The sequence below is a fragment of the Pagrus major genome, chromosome 3 (genome assembly GCF_040436345.1).
Source record: "Pagrus major chromosome 3, Pma_NU_1.0".
In the NCBI taxonomy this organism is placed as follows: domain Eukaryota; kingdom Metazoa; phylum Chordata; class Actinopteri; order Spariformes; family Sparidae; genus Pagrus; species Pagrus major.
In genome coordinates, this window is record NC_133217.1 from 3941816 (window position 1) to 3969704 (window position 27889).

Below are 27889 nucleotides of genomic sequence, written 5' to 3' on the forward strand. Positions count from 1 at the left end.
TGACTGGTTTCCAGGCCAGAAATAGAGTTGTAGACTGAAATGAACAACAAGCAGAAGCAGTTGGTGTTCCACAAAAAAAATATCTCCATGAGGTAACAATGAGATATTTCTTAATTGCTTGTAAGTAGAGATAATAGGTTTTACATGACATGACAAGCCAAAATGCATGGATGGTTTGTCATGGTATTTACTGGCTGTCCGCAGTAGAGAGGTCCTTGGTGTTGATGTATGATGTGACAGCCTGAAGTGTTCTGATTTTGAAGCTGACCTACTTCTTCCACTTCTTCTGTTTCTTCAGTTGAAAATTGTCCTATTATTATTATTATTGTTATTACCACAGAGTGCCACAGGAGTGTCAGACACTCTAAGTCGACAGGAGGACTGGACTCTCTAATGTGCAATAATTAAGACAAACAATATGCAATAACCCATATTTCAACTGTAGCATTATTTATTACACTGTATATATGGATTTATTCTAGTAGAATGTACATTTCTTGTATTTTTTGTTCTGTTTTTGTTGTTCTTGCTTATATATAGTTTGTATTTTTCCGCATATTTCTGGGACTTTGAATGGGAGCAGCTGTGACACAAGCAATTTCCCCTCGGGATCAATAAAGTATTTCTGATTATGATTTATTATTATTTTTATTATGCTGTACGACATTATGGCTATGACATAAGACTCAACGTTAATTTCCATCATTTTTGACTCTACAAAGGCAAATCACGGCAATTTCTTTTTCCCTCACCAGTTTTAGTGCTAGTTTTCCAGATTTTCATTATCTTTTGGTTTTTTTAAAAGGCGAATGCCAGTTGGTGAACCGGAGCACCCGGCGAAAACCTGTATGAGACATCCAGGGAACAATGTCACTCAATGATCCCCCCTCCACCACCATGCCCGCCCTCACGACATAAGTATTTGGTGTAAATACCATGACAAGCCAAAGTGCATGGTTGGTTTGTCATGGTATTTACTGGCTATGGGCAGTAGAGAGGTCTTTGGTGTTGATGTATGATGGCATATGTGACAGCTTGAGTTGTTCTGATTTGAAGTTGGCCTACTTCTTTCACTTCTTCTGTTTCCTCGGTTGAAAATTGTCCTGGTTATGCAGTTAGTCCTGTCTAAAAGGGAGGAGGTTGTACATGCACTCGTTTGCCGAATTTGGCAAGGATAAAGGAAGAGATCAATGTACTTGCAGTGCTGATGGCAACTTTCAAACCTATTTTCAGTAGACCTTTAGCACATCTGTACCACAAACTACTGGTCTGAACCTCAGCAGCTTGTGGTTCTGCAGGTGGACTCTCCAGGAGGTCGTCATCTCTCAGCTCCTCAGATGAGCCTGGGTTTTCTGTATTTTCAGCCAAAAGCCTACATTCCTGACTGAAATTCTCAACACCAGCCAACACCTCCTCCTCCTGCCTTTTCTCTAACTGGTGTTTAAGTTCACGGAGTGATTGTTTCCCATCGGTTCTTTCAGTGACAAGCTCCCCGACCAGTTGCTGATTGTACTCAATGTGACGGTCTTGCTTTTTTATGAGCTCATCTTTATCAAAGATTTGTTGCTCAGCCGCATTCAGTCGGCGCTGAAGCTCTTGCACAACCGTTTTCAGGTTTTTGTTCTTTTCGATGTGGCTCTTTGTCAGAGACTTATGTTGAGACAGCTCATCGACCATGCTGTCATGCTGCTGCCTAAGAAAGTCTTCATTTTCCTTAAGATCACGCACTGTGGCCATCAGCTGTTTATTCTCTGCCTGGTTTCTCTCATCTAGACCTTCAAGGTCGTCCATCTTAGCAGTGAGATAGCTGATCTGCTCGTTCAGAAACTTCTCTTTGTTCTGAAGACTCTGCAATGCCACCCTCAGTCTTTCAATCTCTTCTTGTTTCTGCTCCGTCAGAGATTCAAGTTGGGCCAGCTCAGCAGTCAGACTCTGGTTCCACTCATGTGTTATTTTCTGATCTGCCTTTGTATCTTTTAACTCCAGCTGAAGCGCCCTAACTTGTGATTTGAATGACTCCAGCATTTCCTCCCTAAACTCCACCCGACCATGAGAAGATCTGGAGGGCATCTCCAGCCCAGGAACCCTTCGAGGCTCCTGTGATTCATGTGAATCTTCCATCTCTGACACAGAGAAGCGCCGCGATTCCACTGATGACCACGAATGGGGCCGAGCAGCAGATGTGTCTTGAAACATACTCAGTAATTCAGCTGTTCACAGCCTCTCAAACGAGAAAATGTATGTATGTAAATTCAGTGAAGATTTAAAACAATCCTTGCCTGTGATTACTTAACTGCTTTCTCGAAATCCTTTAGATGTCAGCTTAACAATGTTGACCAGTTCAAATAAATGTTAAATGTATCAAGAGTGACGTCATCCGTGCCTTTGATGTCTGGTGACGTCATCATGATCAAAGGAAAATGAAAGAACTTTAGCCTTTGATTATTATGATCAAAGGCAAATGTATTTACTTTTAAAAAATAGAAAAGGCCTAATAATGACGTCACGTCGTTTGCATAAAGGGGCGGGGCCGCGGCGGTGGTATACAAAGAAGGGGAGGGGCTGAATTTAAAGGGAAATACCGTCAAAAACATGCTGTTACAGAAAATACATTTAAACTACTCAGCTCAGGATTGAAGTACATGTAGTTTACTCGAGTATTTCCATTTTCTGCTACTTTATACTTCTACTCCACAGTGATAGAATGTAAGTAAGTACATCTACTCAAGTACTTCACTTAATTACAGTTTTCAGGCACATGTAGCCTACCTTACTTGAGTATTTTCATTTTCTGCTACTTTAAATTTCCTCCCCACAACATTTTGAGCATTTAGGCAAAAATTATAGCATACCTTTCACTCAATACATTTATTTTATAACTTAAGTAACTATATACAGATTGTAAACAGAGTATTACTTAATCAGTGTGGTAGTGGAGAATGGGGAGGATTTAATGTATTCTTCCTGCTCCTTCTCGAACGTGAAAACTTTGCACATCATACACACACACACATCACCTAAAGGACTCGAAGGGAGTTTCAGTGCAGCGTTGTATTAAAAACACCTTGACTGGCTCCACAGGGAGGTCAGAGGTCATTCACAGAGCATCAGCCCAGCAGGGACTGAGTGTTTGGCTCGGTGTTTGAACACCTGATGAGGGTGGAGCCAGTGTGTTTTAGCTTTATGTTATATCCTCAACACCCTGCTACCCAGGCAGAAGAAGCAGACGAGTCAAACAACTTCCATGTTTTGCCAAACAATTTCTTGCTTCATCTTCTAAAATATGATGAATTGCTGATTTTCTTTGACATGTACGAATAAAACCTAAATATTTTGGCGTGTAAGACTGACAGTCAGATGGAAAAAGGACTTTGAAGATGCCACCTTGGGTTTATAACAATTATAATGTTTTGCTATTTTCTTACATTTTATAGACAAAGCTGTTAATCACTTCGCCAAGAAAGTAACTGGTAGATAAACAGATAAAGAAGATGTGAAACTGACCTCTCATTAACTCTCAGTAGCAAACCTGCTCCCACTTTAACTTCTCTTGGTATAAAAGAGCACCCTCTTCTGGTAAAGTCTAGGAAGTGCAGACAAATGGGGCTGGAGTTCAATTCTAACTCAACTAGAGAAAGTCATTTGCATACAGCATGTAGTGGGATTTATGCAATGTCATAAATGGAAATTATAGGCCAGTAAATCTGACATCTGTATATCTGGAAGGTCAAATACACAGTTTCAGTTATACAGTTTCTCACTGTTCTTGATAAGTAGCCATCAGCTTGGGATTGAGGACAGACAGTTGCATATATATGGACTTCCCAAAAGCCTTTGGTACAGTCCGTCATAAAATACAGCCGTTAAAATTAAAATCTTACTGCATAGACAACAAGGTACAGATTGGGCAGAGGACTTTTTATGTAATGACGTCATATGAAGGGAGGTTAAGAAAACTACAATTACAAACTCTAGTATACAGGCGACAGAGAGGAGACCTGACTGTGGTTTATAAGCTTGTTCATGCAATATCAATGTCATCCACTCTTAAATGAATAAGTATGAGCTAGGAGGGAACTGCTACCCGCACATGTGTGGTACCAAAGCATGGACCTGGTTCCAGAAGATGTGATGTCGGCTCCTTTAAAAAAATAGAACGGATAAATTTTGCTCAACATATTTTAAACATGTATATTGTGGCATTTTCCTCTTTTTGTTGTTGTTGTTGTAAGGTTTGTTTGTTTTGAGTTGTAGAGTCTGGTGTGGAGGATTTACATTGTGTTCCAGAAAACGTTCAATAAATCAAAATAAATGACGTTAGACTGTAAAACGACGCATAAAGCTGTGATATGCAATCATTTTGGTTTGTTATCCCTTAAACTGAAGCTACATCTACTCATGACTGATCATCACCAGTCGCATTATGTATACAAGTTTTGGGCAGGTCTACTACAGTATATATATTTTTCTTTTTACAGTTTTATTTAGCTTAAATCATTTTCCAGTAATTCTTCCATATAAATTGAGAAAATCTTCTGTGTGACCTCCAGGTGGGGAACCACTGATACAACCTCGCTCGCGTATAAAATACAGACAAACAGAAAACTTCCTTTAAAAATGTGTATTTGCTTTGTTCACTGTTTGGTTAAACATTAAAAAATCTTGTTAACAGTTAACAGGAGATATTTCACACTTTCATGTGAAGTCTTGTAAAAAAAAAAAAAAAGGGAATGACAACAATATTCATAAAACAAAACACAAAATTATATCCATGTCCTCCAGTTATATACAGTGTTTAAATACATTAATAAAAGATAAGTTGAACCTTTGAATGAACCAGAATCATCCCACTTTTAATGCTTTTTGTCAAACGTGTCCCAGAAAGAGAACTTTTATGGAGAAAAAAAAGAGCTGTGAAGAAGAAAGAACTGAAGAAAACTTCAGTTTGTCCTGTTTCACTCTAATAACACCATTGTGATAACAACCAGTTAGAAATCCTTTCAAAACAAACAGGACGCAAGTGTCTGCAGATGATAAATACATTCTAACATATGAGAGGCAATTTAAAGCCTTAAAATTATAAACATTTTAATATGCATAAGGCATTTTTCACATGTTTTGTCAGTCTACGTATAAAAAAACATTTTGCATTTACTTGTTAAAACCAAAAACACGGATAAAACTGATCTTGTAGGCAAATAAATACAGAAAACTGTAGAAACTTTGTCTAACAATGAGGTAAGTATCTGGTAAAGAAAAACAACAAGTGTGAAGCACTGAGGGGTCGCCTCAGTGGTCGCCGCTCCACTGTGCATTGTCCATTAAACTATCAAAATAAGGGGTTTTTTCAAGGCTTTTCTCACAGCGAGGGGTAGTTTGACTCCTGTGAGCTGGAAGAAACACAGTTTGAAGCGAGGCTCAGTCACACACTGTTTCCACATAATACTAGTGTGATCAAACATTAAATACTATAAAATGTAGAAACCTTTATTAAAGCGAAGCACTTTGGATTAAAACAAAAACAAAAACCCATGCAGCAGAACTTTACATCTTCATTTGTCTTCCATATTCCTGATAAAACATGTTAGTACTCTAAGTATTTCTAACTGCAGATCACCACTTCATAGCAGGCAGGAGAAGCTGCTCAGTTGGTGTTGTTAAATGTAAACACGTTGCTTCGCGTGACCGCTATGACGATTCCTTTAAATCTTGGAGGTGCAAAGTCGATCTTCACTCCGATTCTCAACCTGGGGTCCAACTTTGACATTTGTCCATTGTCCATCTACTCCACCTTCCAGATGGCGATCTTTCCGTCATGTTTCCCAGCTCCACTGAGGACGTAGCGGTCCTCAGCAGAGCAGAGCGCCATCACCTTGTCGTTGTGGCCGTGCAGCTCCTTCAGGACCTGGTGGCGTTCTGCGTCCAGGACGTAAATCTTCCCTTTGGTAGAGCTGCGGCCGACACCGCCGACCCACACCTGGAGAGAAAGAGGAGGAGGTCACTGCCAGGGTTCTAAAGCTTTAAGTGAGATTTAGAGATTGAAGTGTGTGCGTGAGTGCTGTATATTAACCTGGTTTTTAACTTTGATCATGCAGTAACATCCGGTGCAGTCCTGCAGAGCCACGCGGTGAAACGGTTTGCTAGTATCCTTAATGTGCCAGATACTCACTTCACCAGAGTCCACACACACACTCCACAGCTCCTCCCTCTGACACACACAAACACAAAGGGTCAAATACAAGAAAAAACAGCAGACACCAGACACATATACTCAAACTGTGTGTGTGTGGTACCTCAGGTAACAGCAGCACAGAGCTGAATATAACTGTGGAGTCTTTTTGTTGCTCTGGCAGATTCAGACGATGTTTCACTGAGCCGTTCCTCCACACCTCCATGATGTTGTCCCTGGAGCCTGGAGAGAAAGACAGAGAGATTACTTCATTTCCATCATCGAGTTTTTTATTTTCATGCTCCATACAGTGTGAAACTTACAGCACCAAAGTGTTCCGTTACAGCTGGAGACCGACTGCAGACGGTCGCAGGAGAGACGAAAGTACCTCTTCACCTGTTTGATACAAACAATTAAGAAACTGGAGGATAAATGGAGGAATGGATCTGACCAGTACGTTCATCTTACAAATTTTAATCCTTGAACTAAAATTGAAAAGTTCTAAAACCTCTAAACTATTAATTCAAGATTATTTTGTTGTATTTCAAAACAGAAAACCAATAAAACACAGTCTACATGTCCCAAAGTGTTGTTTTGAAACTGACCTGTAGTGTCGAGATGTCCCACACCATGACGCTCCCCTCAGCACTGCAGGAGTACGCCACCTTCTGACTGAAGGACAAAGTCAAATAGTACGAGTTTTTTTTTTTCTTTATGTACATCTGAGCAATAACATGTCACTTTGATCGAAAACTGATTTAAACACTGCAAAAAGTTCTGTGCTTGCCACGACTTCCAATCGTGAATTTGGAAACATGAGATTTTTATTTCGTTTTGAAAGTTACTTACTAGTTATCTATCTTTGAATCCATGACATGTTCTTTAATTGATAATGGATATGTCAAGTAATCAGGAAAGTCTTAAAGTTGAGAAATTAGTCACTAAAACAAGCTACTTTAGATAAAGTGAAGCTAAATATCATCTTCTTTTTAAATTAACTTGTTTCAAGTAGTTAAACACTCCACAAGTCATTTTCCACTTATATTAGTAATGTTTTTCTAGATCTTTGGCCTTAATGTTTTCCAGTCTGCTTGAAGTAAAAAAGCAAAAGGGATAATTAGGAATTATTTGCGATTATTTGTTGTATTTATTTTAGCAGGTATGATCCCAAATAATTTGATCTAAAAAACATTTTCCACTTATTTCAAACCTTTAAACACTCATCAGAGTCAACGCATTTCTAGACTGAACCCACTTCTTTCAACATTTCTTGTCAAGTAAAATCATCTGGCAGCATCTTGCTTTCATTTTTGCAGTGCACACACATATTGTCAGGGACTCTCTCACTTCAGTTAAATTAAATACAATTTTATTTTCTGGCATGAGAGCTCAGAAACAATACTGCAGAAGTATGAAGTTAGAACGCAGTTATAACATTCAAAACTGCATTTAAAATCACGTAAAATCCAAGCGAATGCATTTCCATTGAGAGCATTATTTTCTGTATCAGGAGTGTATTATGCTGTTTGCACAATTTAATGTCTTTACACAGTATATGGACAACAAAAACATACCGAATGGACACTTGGTGAAATAATGTTTACAGAGAGCTTTAGGTTTTGTGACATGACTTTACATTTTACTCGTTACCTGTATTTGTCTACGTCGAGCGCCAGTCCGGTGACCTCGGCCCTGTGTTCAGTCAGCTGTCTGTTACAGACCATGGCCACCATGCTGATGATGTAAATAACCGAGTCCTCAGAGCCCATCCAGACCTGGTCCTTATCAACTCCCAGCATGCAGTTCTGCAAACAGAGACCGGAGTAGGAGTCACACTACAGCTGATAACGTTACAACCAGGTTTCTACAAATAAATCTCAAGTTTTACATACGCTACATATATTTTACATCAGTGACACCAGCTTCCTCCAGAAGAGGGGAAGTGGTTAGCAGGGGCAATAAATCAAATCGCTACTTATTTGCACAAAGCTGCGTTCAGCTGGATTTCTCTTTGAAGGGAAATAAAAACCAGATCTGAAACAATTATTTAAATAAGAAAATCAGTCAACTGGCGGAAAACTAAACCAACTATTTAATAACAAAACATTTGCTGGTTCTGGCTTGGAAATTATTTGCCTTATGTGATCGTAAATTGATTATTTTTGGACTGCTGTTCAGACAAACGCTTTGCATTTTTCTACAGTGGCAGTGAGAGAGAACATACATGTCAATGTGTTACAATGAGTTATTCTCTCTCGGCTGCCGTTCTTTTCTCTTTCTGTTTTATTTTTGTCATTTTATGGACCAAACAATTCACTGATTAATCAAGAAAATAATCAGCAGACTGATATACAGTGAAAATAATCATTCATTGCAGCTGTGGTAGAAGGATGTTGGTTAAACATTTAAAGGAAAAGTTCACCCAAAAATGAAAATTCGGTCATTATCTACTCACTCCCATGCCAAAGGGAAGTCGAGTGAAGTTTACAGGGTGTACTCTTAACACTTTTTGCTGTGCAGCTAGTTACAGTGAATATTTCCGCTTTAAAAAGGGTGTAAATAACAAATATTATGAAACAGAAATAAAATAAATGCTGCAAGGCTGTTTTGCTGTGAAGCTCCAGAGAGGTTTTTTGGACTACGAAACTTCCCCCGATTTTCCATCAACATGAATTTTTCATTTTTGGGTGAACTTTTCCTTTAAGTGTAGCAGGTTTGTGTAAAAGTAAGTAGATTAAACGCAAAATGCTGAGAGTTTATTGGGGAGGAAATTCATTGAGCAGTACTGAATTTCTCCACCAGGCGGTAGCATTATCTTACAACCTCCTCTCAACACCAGTGCATCTAATATCATGGTCTATTTTATAGATTCAAACTTCAAACAACAACGTTCTGCCACCGCAGAACGTTGTCGACTGATATTTCAATCATCTGTCAAGCTTAAAGTCACTTTACTGCAGAAGTAAGGCCACGATCCAGGTGTTTCACATGAGACCTGTTGGTGAACTGTGCAAATATTATGGTTGAGTCTAGAGAAAACACACACACCGTCTCTCTCACACACACACACACACACACACACTGGTTAACATATTTCATGTGACTGTGACCTGCATGCCTGGAGTTGAGGTCAGTGATAAGAACCAGTCCTGAGAGGTGCCTTAACCTTAACCTCATTAACCATGAACACTCTCCACAAAAGCTTTGAGGCGTTTCTACTTTTTTATTTTGTTATGAAAGAAAATGCGTTGGTCTTCAACCTATTCATAACACAATGTACACTCCCTCAAACATGTGCATGCTAGTCTGAAGATAATACCGACACTGTTTGAAGTGAAGCAACATGAGAAAAAAATCAAGCTGAGGAAAACAGTTTTATCTGTATCTGATGTCAGTGGCGTGAATGAGCCGTTTATCTGCTGATTCTGTCCACTGATGTGAGGCAGTCAGACATCTAGTGACGGCCAAACACCAGGTTCACTATAGCATTATAATTAGCTAGCACAACTCTTTTTCAGTATCTTACTGTAAGCAACATAAACACGTTTTGTTTACAAATGGTTTTTCAATTAAATGACGTCAAAGTTCTCAAATGCATCCATGATTCATGTTGTCGTCTTGACGCAAGAGGCTTTGTCTGAACCAAGTCAAAAATTGTGGAAAAGATACAAATTGAAATAAATGAGGAAGTGAGAGAAATACAGCTTATTTCACAGACTTGGAGAAAATGAAATAGTTTTGTTATGACTCCTTGACAGAACTTGGAGCAAAGACTCTTGCTGGAGAGACTGTGGATCATACTTGGTGGACCAAACGCAAGCAGCAACCTCCGGGGCCGGAGAAATGCAGCCAACGAAGTAGCTGAAAAACCAACAATTGCAGTTGGCTACAAAAGCGTGTCGACCGCAGAAATAAACAAACTTTTTTTGGTCCAGAAGCCCGGAGCTTCTGGAGGAATAAACGCCCGGAGCCGAGGAGAGAGCAGAGTTTGTTTTTCAAACTTTTGGGATCAAAAAGTGGATTAATCTAGTTTCTCTACCTGACCGTCAAGTCTCATTTCAGCTCCATCCGTGCTCCACCTCTTTAGCCCAATTTTGATTAGCCGGGTGTTTGGCACTGCCCAGATGGCGACAGAAGAGTGAATTTATTTCCCTAATTTATTTGATTTTATTCCAAGACCTTGTGAGACTTTTTAAGGAGCTGTCATGTTGGTGTGTCTGCCGTGTTTTTTCTTTACCAGTCTTGCATTCCCAACGTGACACGTGTGTGTAAGAGACCAGCTGGAGGCGTCAAACACCATCACCTTCCCTCCGCTCACAGACACCCACAACTGACCTGAAAGACACACACATGCACATGAAATATTTATCAGTTACTTCTCAATAGCTTATCACAGTCTTGCGGCTTACAGCTGCCAGTGTTTACTCTCTCAGGGGCTACATAAAAAATGTGAATACCAACCAACAGCTTAAAAGGAAACGCTTCTTTTTCAAATCTATTTTTCTGCTGCCTGACTCTACCCCGGCTTCAACTAACGGTCAGATTTCCTCTAACGTATCTGTTGCTATTTAAAAGCACTGCTGACGGAGAGAAACAGAAAGTAACATCCTGTATTTCATTGGAGGAGAAAGGGAGAGGGACAGTGAGACACAGAGGGGAAGGAGAGAGCTGGGTGTAAAAAGTGAGGGAAAACAGAGAGAGAGAAGGGAGTGGAGAGGGGAGAGAGGGGTGGGAGTGAACTGGACACACGCCAGGAATTCAATTCAGTGACCTATATTCAAACCAGAGAGTCAGAGAGAGGCAGAGAGGATCTGAATGGACAGATTTGTTCTTTTCACCAACAGAGCTGACTGCTGTGGAAGAACTGAACAGTGTGTGAATAATGTGGACATCACTGAGTATGAGTATGCGTGAGTGTGTTACTGCTGGGGGTCAGTCTGCCACCAGCCGGGCATCTAAGTGGCCCCAGATGTCCGGTCCACTGAAGGCCACGGCTTTATAGTTCTTTTTAAGCTGCTCCCTCTCAGTCTTCCTGCCATGTCATGGAAAAGTCTGACTGCCTCCCTCAATAAACTCTGTATAGAAAGGTTAAACAGCAGTAAACAAGTCTTGTGTTTTAAGATTAAATCTGATGACTGGGATGTCTTGATGGATGACACAGTAAAAGACAAACAAATATAGTGTCCGATAAAGTTTTGGGCCACCACAAGCTGCCAGAATCCTCTGTGAACTTTTCCTCCAGTCTCTAGTACCTACCAGAGGGATAAATACCTTTTTTTCCTGATATTCGTTGGTCTCTGAGGCTGCTCAGTCCCGGTCTGGCTACTGGGTCCAGGTTAACTATAGGGCTGACAGCTCCATGGCTAACTAAGTCATGAGGGAATTAGATAGTGGTAGCTAGCTACAGCCAAGGATAGCTAGCAAAGATCAGCTGTTGTCGATTACTCTAGTGATGTGCTTTCCCCTATATTTTTGGAGCTAACTTCGAATTTTGGCCGTATTTTACAAATCAAACCTTTAAAAGGTCCAATATTGTAGAAAGCGAGAAAGCGTTTTTTTCTTTTTACTACAAAACAGGTCTAGGTCGTGTAGGTGCTATATAAATACTGTGAAATGCTCGGTCCACAAAGAAATGCACACAGCCCATATTAAGAAACTGTGCCTTCAAACACGCCTTTTTCCTGTAAAGGCGACCAGGAGGTCTGCGGCTTTATGACAGTCTGTCTTTTTTACGTTGGAGGGAAACAGAGCGAGTCAGAGATGAGAGAGAGAGAGAGAGAGGGGTGATGACAAAGCAAAGTTCATGTGTGTGTATTTGTCAGTCTGTGTGTGTGCGTCGGTGTCACAGTTGAAACTCTGGATTGTGAAACTGCTCTGAGAGAGAAACCTGATACTTTGTCGTCGCAGCAATAATCTGAACACTGAAGGGACTGCTTGGATACGGGACTCACACAGGAGCAATATATGTGTGTGTGTGTGTGTGTGTGTGTGTTTGTTTACCTGGTGTGTACAGAAGTACGTCTATGGCCTGAGGTGCAGCCAGCTCCAGTGAGGGGTTAATTTTATGCTTCAGCGTCTCTGTGGTTGTCTTGGGAACCATCATCGGCACTAGAGACACACACACACCGCTGTTAAAAAGGGATAACTAACCTCTCACAGGTGGTGACGAGCAGCGAAAACCCAGTGAACAGTAATAAACCCCTCTGATGAATCATTATGTGCAGAGGAACACAAAGTTTCCAGATGTTCTCAGACCTATCTCAACTGAGTGTCTGTCATATGCAAATAAGAGCAGAAACCAAGTCATTAATCTCCACAGCAATTCAGAGGCAATTTATCAAAGCTAACTGAATTCATAGTGTGAGCTGGTTGCAAAAGCAAAAGGAACCAAAGTCAGCAACAATAATCATCATCATCATCACCGTCCTCGTCTACCTTCCATCTTGATGCGGTCAAAGTGAGCCAGCTTCGAAGCAGCGTAGATGGCCTTGCTGTTCTGAAGGCTGCCCACAACGGCGTCCATTAACAAGGCGTTGGTCAGAGCCTGCTGCATGTACTGGGGGTCCTGGAGACAAAGGATCCTTTTATGATTACATTTAAACTTATTGTAAAGAAGTAGACAGAGCAGGTGCTTCACTAAAATAACATATAGGAGATATACTTGAGGTTGAGCCACACGTTTGCATAGACAAGCGGCTACGTGCTGAACGCAGTTGTTCACATACTTATACACTTCGCATGTTAAAGGAGGATACCACCGGATGGCACAAGTGAGTTTGTTGTCGGACTGTTGTCCGTACTGCCGCTGACTTGCTACCTGACTCTTGACCCTGTCACATCCCCATACTGCTGCATACGCTCCAAACGGACGCAGGATACGCGAGCTTGTTTACTCTAAAACCCCAAAAAAATAGAGTTTAAAAAGAAATGGGGAGAACATTTTCTCTAGTGATGAGTGGGACTTTTTTCCTTTTGTGTATTTGTTTTTTTTGGGGGGTCTACATTGCCACGCCAAAAGAGAGATATGAGAGTAAGAATGAGAGAGAAAGGAGAGGGGTGAGAGACAGGGATGTTACAGTTTCATCATCTGGTTTCACAAAGGAAACCCTCTGTCTTTGTTCAAGTGGGTCTATTTAGGTTCATGAACGCCTCATGGAATTTCAACCACACCTACAAAGGTCACATGAGTTCACAATGACTTGCACACACACACAAAAGCTGATACAGAGATAAGGACATATTATGAGTAATAAAGTCACATAATAACCCACCAAATCTCATGCATTTATTCCTCTCTTTTATGATTCTCTCTTTCCTCACACACATACACACAACACCCTCAGTGACATCTTTACCTTGTGTTGGTCGGCCATGTTGCGGCCGGCCCACATCTCTTTGACCATCAGGTTCCACAGCTCTGTCTCTGTTTTCAAATTGGCTTCAAACGCCTCCTTTCGGCCCCGAACTCGCAGCTTCAGGCTGGGGATTCGCAGGAGCAGGAAGGGAGCCGAGGACACCTTCACCTCCTACAGGAATCAACAAACTTCAAGTCCTGATTGCAAGCCCCATATTTCTCTCCTCACAACCTTTCTTCTGCTCACTTTAATCTCACTTCAGTCTCATTTTGTCTTACCTCTAAATCTCGGTACTGTGCCACCTCCACGTATCCCGGTCGTCCGTCGGTCAGCAGGAAGAGCCGTCGCTGCGTCATGGCGATCTTCCCCACGCCGCGGCTCGTCTTCACTGAGGAGGATACCTTGAAGACGCATTCGCTGGGCTCAATGTGCTCCAAGACAGATGCCGGCAAGCACACCTGAAAATCACACAGGAACAAATCAGCTGATTTCAAAGAATGTGGCTTTTCATTATCCTTGATTAGGCTATTGTTGAAGTGCTTGCTAACCACGTTCAGCTCAGTTACCACAGATTTCAGATGAACTTCTGGGTTTAAGGGTTTGAACTCAGACACTAAAAAAATCTGCATTACTACAATAACACGATTTGTCTAACGTTTACTAAAAATGCACAGAAATGCATATTTAACACCCTGAAAAGTTATTATGAATCAAGTTATTCTCTTTTTATCCTGACTATTTCCAGACTCTCTACATCTTGCAGTCAGATCAAACACTCAGGTCTGCTTTGACTGATTTATATTTTCTTTTTTTCCTCAATATAAATATATCTAACAAGTATTTGTATTTGTAAGTGTGTGCACCAGCCAGATTACCCTCTCAGACGCAGTATTTCATGCATGAAACACCAGAAATTTAAATAATTTGCATCTTTGCAGCGGGAAAGCTTCCTTCTGCAACACAATCTTCCTCTTTCACAGACTTTACATTTATAAATAAACAAACTAATACAAGGTCTAATGCTGACACTGATGCTGTTTGTATGTCTGTAAGGAGCAGGGGTAAAATAAGCTTAGAATTTCAATCGTGATCAGCTGACAAACGCAAAATGTTGATTTTCCATCTATATGTCACACTACCCCTGAATGTTGTGGATGTGAATATAACTGCAACTCATGTACCACTACTGTATATTCAAGACTTGGGCCTCTCAGTTGTGTGTTACAAGCAAAGCAAACATACAGACCTCCTGTGCCTCGGCCTCAGTCTCCTTCCAGATGGTGTAGAAGACTCTGAACAACTCTGGACCGACCTGCTTCTGATGACCTGCAACAAATAAAACGCTTTCACAGTGAGGATGATTTACAGCATTTCTGATTTGTGACTCCGATTAAAAAAAACTGAGAACTGGCTCTTTCACACACGTAGAAACATCTGGTATCTGACTGGGCCAACTGATTTTTCTCAGTCTAATCTGCCAGCATGCCTGCAGTTGGGGGTTGTCATTGTTACTGTATTACAACAATGACTACATACAGTAGAGGCTGTGTGCTCCCTCCAGCCAAACAACATCCCATACAGCAACACTCATCTGCCAGTGGCCACCGAGGCGCAGCGAAGTCACAAAAGCCTTTCTTTTATTTTCTTTTTCTGTCTTTCTCAGCTGCTTTGGCGTTTAGCAATATGTGAATTTTCACTTTTATGTCTTTTTATAAAGGGAATATACTGTATCTTTCACTTTTCATAAATGCTTTGATGACAAATGTATATGTTCTTGCAAAACCTGATAAACAACTTAGATATATATACATATATTCTCATTGTGTTGTAGGCATACATAAAACATCCAAGAATTCAAGAATAAGGAGTCCCCATGTCACAGATCGACCTCTTTGTTCAATAGGTAATGCAAGTCAAATGAATTACAGAAGCGAAATTCAGTTTCATTCTGTCTTCAGATAACCACATACATACGCGACTCCACATTGTCAGGAAATGTCTGTTTAGCTCCGTCTTACTCAAACAATATTCCACCACAATAGTTTTTGGATGTTTCTGATAATTCTAGTTTTGACAACCAAAACTATGAACTCTCTGTATCTGTTTCTCCAGCGTGTGTCAGAATAGGAAAGGAAAAACTGCAGGATGTAAATGCCTTCTTCTGATAATGTGGAGGGGAAAGATAAGCTCTCAGTCCAAACTCTCTTCCAGAGGAACGATTTCCAGCAAATTTGGTCAAAACTTCAGCTTCTGAAAAAGTACCTCAGCTCCTCCCTTCCTCCCTGATGTCTTATCTTAAGTTCAACACAAATATCTTGACACACGGCTCTTATGACTCAAATATCTTTTCCTCGCCTTCCCTCTCGATCAGAGATCACAGGAATGTCACTGCAGCTCTCACAATGGCTGAATAACTTGTTACTGACAGCTTGTACATGTTTACTGTTGTGTTTGATTCTGCTCTGAGACAGAGAGCAGCATCTTCAACGTAAATGAATTTAATACTAGGTTAAAGAATGGCTACCAAAGGGATTAATAGTGACTTATGTAGCTATTTTCATCAGGATATGCAACTTTTTAGCCATAAGCCTCCAGCTAAATGTCCACTGGAGCCCTGGTTACACCTACAACACCAAACAGCTCTGTGACAAACTCTCCTTCTTCAAGAAGAGGTGAGGTAATGATTAACCCGGGGAATAAATGTTTGCCTGGAAAAAGGGACGAGGAGGGGTGTAGTGGAATATTTTTGTGTGAATGCATGTGTGTGTGTGTGTGCTGAGGCTGGTCAAACGTGGTGGAGTTCGTGAGAAAACTTCTACAGCTCTGACAATTGTGCATTTACGGTAAATAACACAGATCTGACTGTATAAATGTATGTGTATGCAGTATACTACGCTACTTACCTACAGTTAGAGCGTCAAAGAGTCTATGTATAGTTCCTTGGTCTTTTACGATGCCAGACTCCTGGATACATTTCACAAATTCCTCCAGCTGCATGTATTTTTTTGGCAGCTGGAAGCGCTTCACGGCGCCGTCCTCATGCCCGTTGTCATGGCGCGAGCGTTCCCTCTCCTGGTCCCTCTTCACCCGACTGATGAGCCGTTTGAGCTCTGACCGTCTGTCCGCCTGTGGAGAGATATTGTCAATGATTCTTAATCACTATGACAGTTAAGGTTTCTTTGCTAGATGATATTTAATGCACTTAACACCTCAATAAAATACAGTTAGACAGATACAATTAACAGAAGTGAATCTCGATAACTAGCAGAGTAAAACACACTGTCTTTATTCATCTTGGCCTGTACTGACTTGTAAGCGCTCAGCTTCTGGCAGAGAGTCAACCAGTGACTTAACCATCTGAGAAGGGAAGATATCTGAGTCAGTCTTATAAAGACTCTGGAAGTCTTCCAGAGCATCCAGACGCTTGTTGGACACAGTGTTCACCAAACCACGCAGGTAGTGATACCTAGAGAGAGACATTGACATGTTTGGGTCACCTAGTTGTCTACATGTTTGATGGTTTACATGAAATGCACATAATCTGTGTGGAACTTTAGTTATATTCAACTAAAGGCTTCAGTCTGAGTCAGTAACTTATTCCAGAAATGTTGTGAGATTAGCCCGGGGCACTTCTCACGACAGTATTAATAGATACACGAGGGCTGCAAATAATTATTATTTTCATTATTGATTACTCTGCTGATTATTCTCACAATTTATCAAGTCCAAAAACCCAAAGAACTGTAGAAAAAGATCATTCAGATATGAAATGTTGTTCCAGCACCACAATTAAATGATCAGATCTTTCTAGCTTGCACATAAACATTTTCTCCACTGTCTATCACTTTCTTCTCCTCACAGTACCTGGCGAGCAGAGCAGACTCTTCAGGCGGTGTAGAGCTAATAGCCTTCCCCAGGGAAGAAACCATGTCAGAATAATAGTTCTGGACGTAATGATAGGCCAGCGGGGGGGGGAACTCTGGGAGGCGGAAAACTTTCACTGCTTTCTGCGGAAGCTTTAACCCTGAAACGTGAGAAAGGAAATAAGAAAGAGTTCAACTCTCAATCATTTTAATTTGTTTCCTCCACCAGTGCTGACCTGTGTCCGGAGTCATCTTCCTGAGAGAGGCCGGTCTGTTGGAGCTGATAGCGGTCACAGTGTCATTGGCAGGGTGCTCCAGGTTCGGCAGGCTGGCTCCCAGCCTCTTGCTCAGTCTGTCGCTGGGGCTGGTGTAGCTTCTGTAGCCCGTTTTCGACAAATCAGACATGAGAGGACGTCGAGGAGACTCTGTCATCGCACGATTCCTGGAGAAAGAAGAGTAGGAAGAGGCAGCAGAGGTTGAGGTTGAAAAGGAGGAGGCATTAGTTACAGTAGTTTCCTTTATCTTTGTCAATATATATTTTATTCCAGACAATCTCATTTGTATTCATTTATTGGGGTCTTTGCGCAATAAACCCAGATGATTCATGTTTATAGCTGTGGGGACATCCTCCATTCCAGTTATTCACTACATGAGTGTCTTTATCATTGGAAAGTCTCTTCCTTCTTGATAAGCACCTTTGTGTTTCCTTCTCAATTTCCCTCTCTCAACATTACAGGCAGAAATGTAAAAAAAAAAAAAAACAAACTAAAAGCTGTGTTTTTTTCTTGGCCTTTTTTTTATGGGTTCATTGACAGGACAGCTTGATAGATGACGGGAAATGGAATTTGCAGCAAAGGGCTTCAGCTCGGACTCAAACCCTGGGCGGCTACAGCAAGGACATAGGCTCTGCACAGATAAGGCGGCTTTACCAACTGAGCTACCGGGACACCCTTTTTTCTGGTTTTAGAGCTGCAACTAATGCTTATTTTCATCATTGAATCATTTAAAAAAGTGCTAATTAATTTCCTGTTGATCAAGTATTAGTTTCTGGTTCACCAGGTCTAACAAGTATAACAGGTTTGGGGCAGCCCTCGAATTGGTGGCTGGCAAAGGGCTGGGTTGTGCTAAAATAGAAGAATTGTTGGACTACGTCATCAAAAGTGTTTGTAGTTTCTAGCCACACTGGCAGGTTGACTAAAAAGTTAGCTGTGTTCCGTCGCACATGGTTGTTCACACTAACACTGACAGAAATGTTTGTGTTACGAGTGAAAAAAGTGAGCTACAGAGAGAATTCAGACCCAGGCTCCATTCTTTCTTTGCTTGCACTTTGATCCCCTCAGAGTTGCCTGTTTTACCTCTGTCCCTCAGTTATGACATCATACCTGTGGGCGTGGTTACGAGTGTTCTGCTCCATGCGACTGAAGGTGTCCCGTTTCCTGTTCAGCCTGTCTCGCAGAAACGAGTGGAAGATATGCGTGTCTAATGCCTGAGAAGAACGACAAAGGAGAAACATGCAGCACACATTGTCAGAGTGTTGTGTGTGTTTACTAAGTGTGCATATCTGTGTATGTAAATATGTGAGTGTACCTTCTTGTAGAAGGACTGGTCTGCGGGCTCTCTGGTTCTCAGGAACTCCTCACTGTTAAAAACTCTGTGTTCGTAGTTAAGAAAGTCCTGGACGCCTCTGACAGAGTGATGAAAACGACAGAAATAGAAGTTTAATTTAGAATCGGTTTAGTATATCTTAAACAGGTTTTAAATTTAAATCTACTGACCACTTCACTTCCCTGAATTACACAGCTGTGAGCAGAGTGTTACCTGAAGATGTTGACCACCAGTTCCAGAGCGATGTTTTGTATCTGTGTGTTGAGGCGCGTCTGCCAGTCTCTGCGTTGGCCTCGCAGGGCATTGGCATCAGTACCCGCTCCAAGATGACACATCTCCAAGTCATAGTGAAGCTGGAGACACTCTGCCCTGCACACAGAGACAAGCCATACAGGACTTTGATCTAATTCAGTCATTTAAACTGCGTTTCCTTTCTAAATTTGATTTGGCAGATATTTAGGGGGTAGATTAAAGCACACTAAGCATTTAAAGATACATTTTCAAGTTTCAAAGAAGTCAAATTGTTAATCCAAACAAAGAATGGTTTTCTCTGCGTCAAATCATGGCTAGGCTCCGGCTGCATGATTAGAAAGACCAATAGCGACCACGCCATTCAAAGGATACAGTCCAAGCAATACATCAAGCTTAAGAAACTTCATCAAAGATGTAGACTTAGCTAAATAAAGAACACAAGAAACCAATTAGCACAAGTCCTGTCAAAAGAAGGCTGTCTTGTAGTGGTCTCTGGGGACTTCTCATGAGATGCAACAAGGCCAAACACTTGTGGTTTCACAGTGGATGACTGAAAAAAGTCCTGTTTACTGATGCATCCAACTTAGATTTATGGCAGTAACAGGAGGGTGTATGTAAGGAGACAGACAGCAGAGACAATGATACCGCAGTGTTTCAAACCTGCAGTGAAACATGTTGGAGGGAATATTCAAGTCTGGGGTTGTTTTGCCTCCTCTGGACAGAATTGACTCCACCCTAACTAAGGAGAAGTACGACTCCATTCTTCAGAGACATGCTACACCCTCTGGTTTGCTTGATGGCATCCTACTGTTTGTGTGTGTGTTACCTTGAAATAAAGCTCTCAGCTGCAGCCAGAGGGATAGCTGGCAGGTCAAGGTTTTCAGACCATGACGACTGAATGATGCCGTCATCAATGTTCACCAGGATTAGCTCCTCTGTCTCCTATACACAAACAAATAAACATGAACACACATATTGTAGGTACAATGGGTACAATTCATTACACTGTGCCCTGCTCTGTTAGACTAACAGACAGCTACTGTTAAATATGTGAACCGAGCTTCTGTAACACACTGAATAAAGATGAATGCAGTGGAGAATAAACAGCTATTGTTACAAACTGTATGTGTGCATGTCAATCAAGACGATTACAAAACGACTTGTCATTTGAATCACACACACTCACAATTTAAACAACACTTGAGATTAACCTGATGGTAACTTTAAGGCTGAGAGCTTTATGCTTTCTGAGAAATGGCCGAGACATTATGAGGAGGAGTTGAAGCAATAATTGTTCAGATTTTATGCGTAAAACATGCATTTCTGTTCAATAAACAACGCAATACTCTGTCATAATCATAATATGTCCTCCCTTTGGTATGGAGGAATAGAAGATTGGATATGAACTTGAGCCGAAATCTCAAAATATCCCAAGTGGCTCCCATCATCTTGGTCAAGAAAAGTCAGATTTGACTTTAATCTTTGATGCTGCCTGAACAGAGACAGCGAATAATCGTACTCACTGCTGCGACCTCTTCAAAATGACTGATGTGGCAGCCCATCAGGAAGGCTGTGGGCGCCATGAGAAAGTCCAGCATCCCTCCAGACAAGACAGGTACATATGGCTGCTGCCAGGACAGAGGCTGGAAGAGATGAACAGAAAACAGATGAAAAGATGGATGAAGGAATGCTGCAGGAAGTTTCGGAATATTTTTTAAGTTAAGTAGAAAATCAAAAACACGATATTCCTCCTCCACTGACCTGCAGGTACAGCAGCAAACTCTCTGCGACCAGAGTGAGTTTGGCCCAGTCAGCAGAGAAAAATACCAGCCTCTGCTCCTGGAGAAGGCAGGACAGCACCTAGAGAAGCATTTACGAGAATAATTACATAAAATAAAAGTCGTACTGCCACTGCTTCTGACTGTTTCTACCGTGCCATCCAGAAGGTGCTGTCCATCTGCCATTTACCCTTCCACGTGAATGCAGCATAAAAAAATATACTTCAAATCTCTTTATGACTCGTCTCATTGTTGTGCATTACCTGGAGCAGTGTTGTGTGAGTGAAACAGAGGAAAGGTAGATGCAGGTCGATGTCGATAATGGGGCTGTCCTGATCCTCCCTTGATGGAAGAACCACATGGAGAGGACGGAGGCTGAAGCACTAACACACACACACATATACACACACAGTATTATGTTACTGTAAAGATCTAGCAATTGAAACAAGCTCCTTTTGTAATCATTTATAATAACCATCATTAATAAATGGTAAAAACACAGTTTATAAACTTCGGTTTTTTAGTTATTTCACTCTTAACACACTTTACAAACCATTTATTAAGCATCTGTTTATTGTAAAGTTTCAACTGATGTTTCTAAACCTTTACAGTTGCTTCATAGATTTTTGGTCTAAATGTTGCCCAATCAGAACGGAACTGGTTCCATATTGGTTGAAATGGAGCAACAGAAAGACAAAAACAGAAGCAGTGAGCGTGAGCGAAGAGAGATGTGTCAACAGGAAAAAGGTGTTTTCTGACCACATGTAGCTGTCCAGGAGGAGGTAAAGGGACCAGCGACAGCTTGGCTGAAAACTCCTTTATTGTCTCCTCAAAGTCAGATTGTCTTGCAGGCCGCAACTGGACCAGGAGACTGAGAAGGTGGAGACGGGGATGAGAAGTACAGAGAGAGTGTTTAACATGTCATTAAATCACCGTCACTAAGGTCAGGCATCAGATTAATGTATAATTATTACCATGACAAGCAGTCTCTCAGAGCGTTGTAGTAGGGGAACTTGGAGATGACACACACAGCAAAGGGCGTAAAGAGACGGGACTTTGAGGAGTTCCACCTGTGCCCGTTCTGGAGAGCACCTTCCTGATAGGACTGAGAGGTTAGACAGCCAATTAGAAACAACCGTTGGATTCAACATGTTTTTTTTCATGTTTGTGCGGGAGTATGTGTGTGTGTGTGTGTGTGTTTGTACCTGTACTGCCCTGTAGTGCTGCACAACAACTCCATGGGTTCGGTTCCCAAAAAGGTCAGTGAAAACCAGGAAGTGATAGCTGTCTTCTCTCTGCTCATTGGCCAACTGGAGACCACCTAACCAATGGAAATCAAGAAGTCTAAAGATATGCCACAATCCAGAGTTGAGGTCTATGCCACGTTCATGTCACAGAGGAGTTATTTTCACAATGACATCAAAGACGTTGCAATGACTGGGAAATTCAAAATTTTCTGAAAGCTCCAATACACTGTATATCCAAGCATAATAAAACAGAGGTGCCAGAACATGCCCCACGTGAACCAAGTATGAATATAGTGCTGTTTTGTCAATGTACAGTATTTTTTTTGTTAAATTAACTTCATAATCATACTTGACTCGTCACCATCCCTATCTCTCCCATCCATATGACACAAACACAACATTACACACCTAATTAGATGAATACGTGTATTAATAAATTCTAAACATGATATGTTCAACACAGAGTAAAGGCACTATACCAGGGAAACAGAGCTGTGGCAGGGCGATGAGGTCCAGATCCTTTGGAACACTGATGTCCTCTGTCGCTGAGGACACTTCTGTACGACTGGCGTTGTCTCCATTCGGCACCTCTGCAGCACGATCTCGCCTCTTCTGCAAACAAAGAATGTGTCACATAGACACATAGACATTTTTGTTTTTTCTGTCTAACACTGACCATGAATGAATGAATTTGTATTTATAGTTTCAAATAATTGTTTTTGTTTACCTTCTTGATGAAGCTCTTCCTCCTCTGGACACGACTGAAAGCTGGACCAATCGACTGGCTGGAGTTGGTCTCCTTGGAAACAAAGGGCGGGGCATGGACCTGCAGTACCTCAGCTTCCAGCAGCGGGAGTTCGTTTAACTTACTCTGCTGATGAAGCTGTGACACAGTTTGGAAATATTTAGGGCTATAGGTTTGGCAACCTAGCAGTCAGTGAAGACACTAATACCCAATGAAAAATCTATTCTTACGTCTTAAAATGTATTCATGGTATACTATAAGCCATTTCAAAGAATGTGTCTCATCTGTTAGATACCATGTACAGCATGTGTTTAACATGTTCTTGCTCTTCATAGTGTTAAAGGGAGATTCCAGTATTTTTAAACCTGGGCAATAAATCTGCATGATTTGGTGTGTGATTCAAGATGATTCATACTTGCCAAAAGTTTGGGAATCGGTCCAGTAGCTTGCCTCAACTAGCAGCCGTAACATGGCTGCAATGTAACCATTTAGGGCAACTCTGACTGTCAAAGTGAAGTCATCTAAACGTGTTTGTATTTGCCACCGAGAGGCTGAGGTTGCTACTGTAAGTGTCTGTTAACATGACAGAAACGATTCCTCTGGAGACCTTTGTTAAATAATAACGTCCTTTTTTGTAACCAGAAACTCAAGTCTCGCCCGAAGGATAACGTTGCAGCCGTGTCGCGGCAATCTACTAGACCGATTCCATAACTTTTGCTAAGTATCTATCATTCACACACCAAAACATGTAAATTAAGGGCCCAGGTTTAAAAATACCAGATTTCCCGTTTGACTGAGTCACAGAAGAGGTGAAAGAAATCCGATAATCCCTAAGTAAACCGTGTGTTGACACAGGACTCATGCAAGGTGTAAACGCTCCTGTTACTGCGCACAAGGTTTTGATTTTGTCTTTGTGTATGAGTATATTCTGTATCTACCTGGTATATGTCTCGAAGCTTATCACTGGGGGCTCCAACCACTACACATGCCTCCAGCAATCCAGACGGGAGCTCTGCCATCACACACACTGCCAGGAACAGACACACGCAGAGAGAAGGTGCAGTTAGATGAAATCACGATATAAATTTGCCTTCTTGACAGTAAGATTTCTTAGCTACTGAGGAAGCTATCCCTGTAAATAACTCTGGTTATATGTAAATGCAGGAAATGTTACAAATCTAAGATGTAAATCTCGGTTCCTTGTTTATTTACATATTTAATTCAGTGGATTATTATGGAAAATTATCTATGAAAAAAACTTTAAATATATCACATCCACTTACTATAATCAAGGAGAACCACTGGTAAAATTTGGCAATATTGATGATGACAATGGCAGAGTGGGCTGTGGTGATGGTTCAACAATTTTATATTTTGACCATGACTCACAAAAGATTCCCAAACCAGATGTGATCTCATCTGAGTTTGTTTAACAAATGAAAAGCTAGAGCTTGTGCAACCTAATTTGTAAAATATAGCATGAGCTAAATACAAACCAGCAGAACCTCAGGTCTGACTTCAAGCGTTACACATCCACACACACAGACAAACCTCTTTTCCCCGCAACCTCCTCCAGATGTGTCCTCACTCACACACAGACACACACACACACACTCACTGAGGAGGGCACGCACAGACACATATAAACGTCTAAGTCACACACACACAGCAGATGTTGGGTTAGGTCACTGGCGCAGTAAAGTAGTTTGTCATCAGACTCCCAGATGGGAAATCTTGGTTACCATAACTGAATCTGAAAGTAAGGCTGGGCGATATGGCCTGAAAATTGTATCACTGTATTTTTTAGGCTCTATCCCGGTACACGATATATAAATCTCGATATTACAATTACATTACAATATTTTTGACCAAATACCCTCTCTGATGGGACCACATTGCAGGGATGACACACATTCTTTCACAAAATATTGACACAATGAGATTGTTGATAAATAATTGCCAGTAATGTGGATATAATGGCTAAGTCAGGTAAAGGCAAGTATGAGAGAAAGTATAACGGACTCTAAATTCAGAAAAGTACAGCACTTTACTGTAACGCAGCCTTTAAAACCAGGAAAAAACACCATATATGCCTTATCACGGCATAACGATATCCAAAACCTAAGTCGATATACAGTCTAATACCTTGATAACGATATAAAATCTTTATATTGCCCAGCCCTACCTGACAGTCAATGAAGAGGAAAACTTTGTCTTTAGTCTATCTGTCTGGTCTTGGTAAAGCAGATCTCAGAACAAACATCTGACTTGCATTAGTTGCAGCTACAGGCTCAGGGAACTGCATTCTCTTAAATTGTCCTCTTTTTCCTCAACCCTCTCTTTAAACTCACCTCCTCTTTCATTTCACCTCCTTGCTTCCCCTATTTTATCTACTTTTCACCTCCTTCATCCCATATTTGTTCCCTCTTTTTGTCCTCTTCTCTGTTTTGCCATTTTCTCCCCTTTCTTCACCTCCAACATGCTGTCTTTCTTTCTCTTTCTTTCTTTAGGCCATTCCGGCCTCTGACTAACTACCCTGCTGTGTCACGGAAAACACACACGCACAACCTTAAGTAATTTACTCCCTTACAAACCCCCAATTTTGGAAACCCCATGCATGTACGAGTGTGTGTTTACACTTCTCATAAACTCAACCAGTGTCCTGAATCATGGGGTTTTTATAACGATCTGACACAAATGAAGTGGCAGGATAGTCTCTTGAGCACAGATACACAGACTCAAACGCTTGATAAAATGAAGACACCGTGCGAGACTGAGAAAAACAAAGACAATCCATGTGGAAGTTCATTTTGAGTGCATCTCTGAGTCCTTCATTTCTTAATTCCACGTACAATACAAAGACTACTGCAGCTGGGAGTTTAGCTTTGGGGAGGCAGCCTCCTTGCAGACACTGAGAGGCTGTCCAGGAGCTTTAACAAACAAGTTTGTCTTCATATATTTCAGACAGGAAGCAGCTCTGATGTTGCCGACAACGATTTCACCGAGCAGTAGCTGGAAAGCAGGTATTTTATAGAACTGAAAAGGTGTGTGGAAGTGGTGAAGAGAAGTACTTACACCCATTTAGAGTAATGAAAGTAACTTTTGGGAATTCGCACATGGGATTTCTGTGCCCTCAGACAGCTCTTGCCAGTGTCGACCTTTGCTAAATTTAGAAATCAAATTAAGTTTTAACTTTGTAAACTGGCACAGTCCAGAGGTCAGTGAAGGGGTCACTGACTTTGTTGACACAATATCTCCCCCCTTGTATTTCTATTTTGTATTAATGACGTTTCCATTGTTTGGTTGAGATGGTAGATTTTTAGCTTCAAACTGGAGATAATGTACTACTCCTCTGCATTTTCACTGGAAATGAAATCACACAAGTGTTTACTGAGCTCTTCTGGAACACAGGAAGAGTGTCAACTCTTAAAATGGGTGGCATGCACCTTTAATGGGGCACCAGCCAACATTTACTAGGTTTTGGCAGGTTTGTGAGAAGACTTGAACTAATCATCCATGATCTGAACCAGGAGACAACATGAAGAAATGGATAGCAGTGCAGCAGTGGGGCTATTTTAAGTACTTTTACTCTTTCTTCATTGGATTTAAAACTGCCATTTGACGTGTAATGCTCACACAACCTTTAACCTTACTTTTCTTCATGTGTAAATACATTCATTGTTTTGGGGGGTGGGTGGAAAAGTACTAAAAAAAGTGAGCAACGACACACATCCCTCAGGTCCATCATGAAGAAATCTGTTATGTCATGTTAACCCTACATGTATAAAATGTCCCCAACATGTAAGTTAACGCCGAAGAGCTTAAAAACTGACCGCTGATATTATCGTAAAGTTAGTAACAGGACATGAGACTGACTCCTTAAGACCAGTCGAGCAAGTTTCTTGACTCAGCAAGACTAAAGAAAAAAATAATAATAAAAAAAATCAAAGACTGACCTGAAATCACTCGATCATTTCCACCAGCCGACGTTTAAGTGACACTGAAGAGGAGTTAGCTAGCTCCAGCTCGCCGCCATGTATCTGATTAACAGCTCAGGTAGTCACTTCAATGCTGTCTGTTAACTTTTACAGTAAGCTGAGATTCAGTGGTGTCTGACACACACACACAGAGAGACTCACACATTGTGTTGGTTTACCGCTGCTCCGTCAAACTCGGCGCAGCGCCACGGTCAGTTACACTTCCTGTATAGCACATTTCAAAATAAAAGCCCTTCTTCGCTTTCAGTTCCGGAAGCCGCGTAAAGATAACAATGGCGCCATCTGCTGTGTGTTTGGTGTACTGCTGTTTAAAGAGAAGAGGATGAAGCAAAGATAGAATACACAATAGTGCCAAAGTATTGCGTTGATTTTATTGGCAATCAGATTAAAACAACAACAACAACAAAACAGTGATTCAAATTATTAGAAAAATGCTGAATATCAGGTCCAGTAACTAAACAAACAGGCCAATAATCGGTCAACCTATAGTGGGCTGTATAGTTCCTAAAATTAAATATACGTATAATTTACTTTTACTTTAATACTTAAGTAAATGTATTGCCAGAAAATGACTTTTGATACTCGAGTACTATTTGTAAAGGTGACTTTCACTTTTACAAAGTAATATTTGAACATGATATCTTTACTTTTACTCAAGTATGACTTTGATTACTTTTTAAAACACTGCTCATTTCACTGTTTTGTTTTTAAAAGAAATGATAATCTGAATCAAAAACATGCAACCCTGAAGTGCAACTCAATATGCGATTGATATACATGAACACCCAAATGTATACATAACCGTATGCACAGCACTGTCCCAGGAACATACGCACATATGGGCCAACAGATTAAAATACATATCACATGCTGACCT

The 27889-nt window shown here is 41.0% G+C and overlaps 1 protein-coding gene across 1 annotated transcript; it reads right to left on the bottom strand.

The window, feature by feature from the left end:
• Positions 1-4606: 4606 nt before the first annotated feature.
• On the bottom strand, positions 4607-27147 carry dennd3a (DENN/MADD domain containing 3a). Its single transcript, XM_073463216.1, has 30 exons — positions 26971-27147; positions 23953-24041; positions 22997-23152; positions 22749-22881; positions 22228-22343; positions 21997-22127; positions 21782-21893; positions 21286-21405; positions 21006-21104; positions 20768-20887; positions 20071-20186; positions 19206-19361; positions 18975-19071; positions 18770-18873; positions 17624-17829; positions 17389-17548; positions 16834-16990; positions 16428-16650; positions 14771-14850; positions 13803-13982; positions 13525-13695; positions 12605-12734; positions 12170-12277; positions 10407-10504; positions 7820-7974; positions 6775-6841; positions 6493-6565; positions 6294-6412; positions 6071-6208; positions 4607-5977 (listed from the first exon to the last, which is right to left on the bottom strand). The coding sequence occupies exons 2-30, from the start codon at positions 24031-24033 to the stop codon at positions 5783-5785; spliced, it is 3801 nt and encodes a 1266-aa protein (XP_073319317.1). The 5' UTR covers positions 24034-24041; positions 26971-27147; the 3' UTR covers positions 4607-5782.
• Positions 27148-27889: the final 742 nt, after the last annotated feature.

Bases quoted from the DNA above. Each gene is read 5' to 3' on its own strand.
- dennd3a (XM_073463216.1), bottom strand. From the start codon at position 24,033: ATGGCAGAGCTCCCGTCTGGATTGCTGGAGGCATGTGTAGTGGTTGGA. The intron at 14,851-16,427 runs GTAAGTAGCGTA...TATTTGTTGCAG, and splicing joins CTTTGACGCTCTAACTGTAG to GTCATCAGAAGCAGGTCGGT. The intron at 5,978-6,070 runs GTTAATATACAG...CTTTCTCTCCAG, and splicing joins TGATCAAAGTTAAAAACCAG to GTGTGGGTCGGCGGTGTCGG.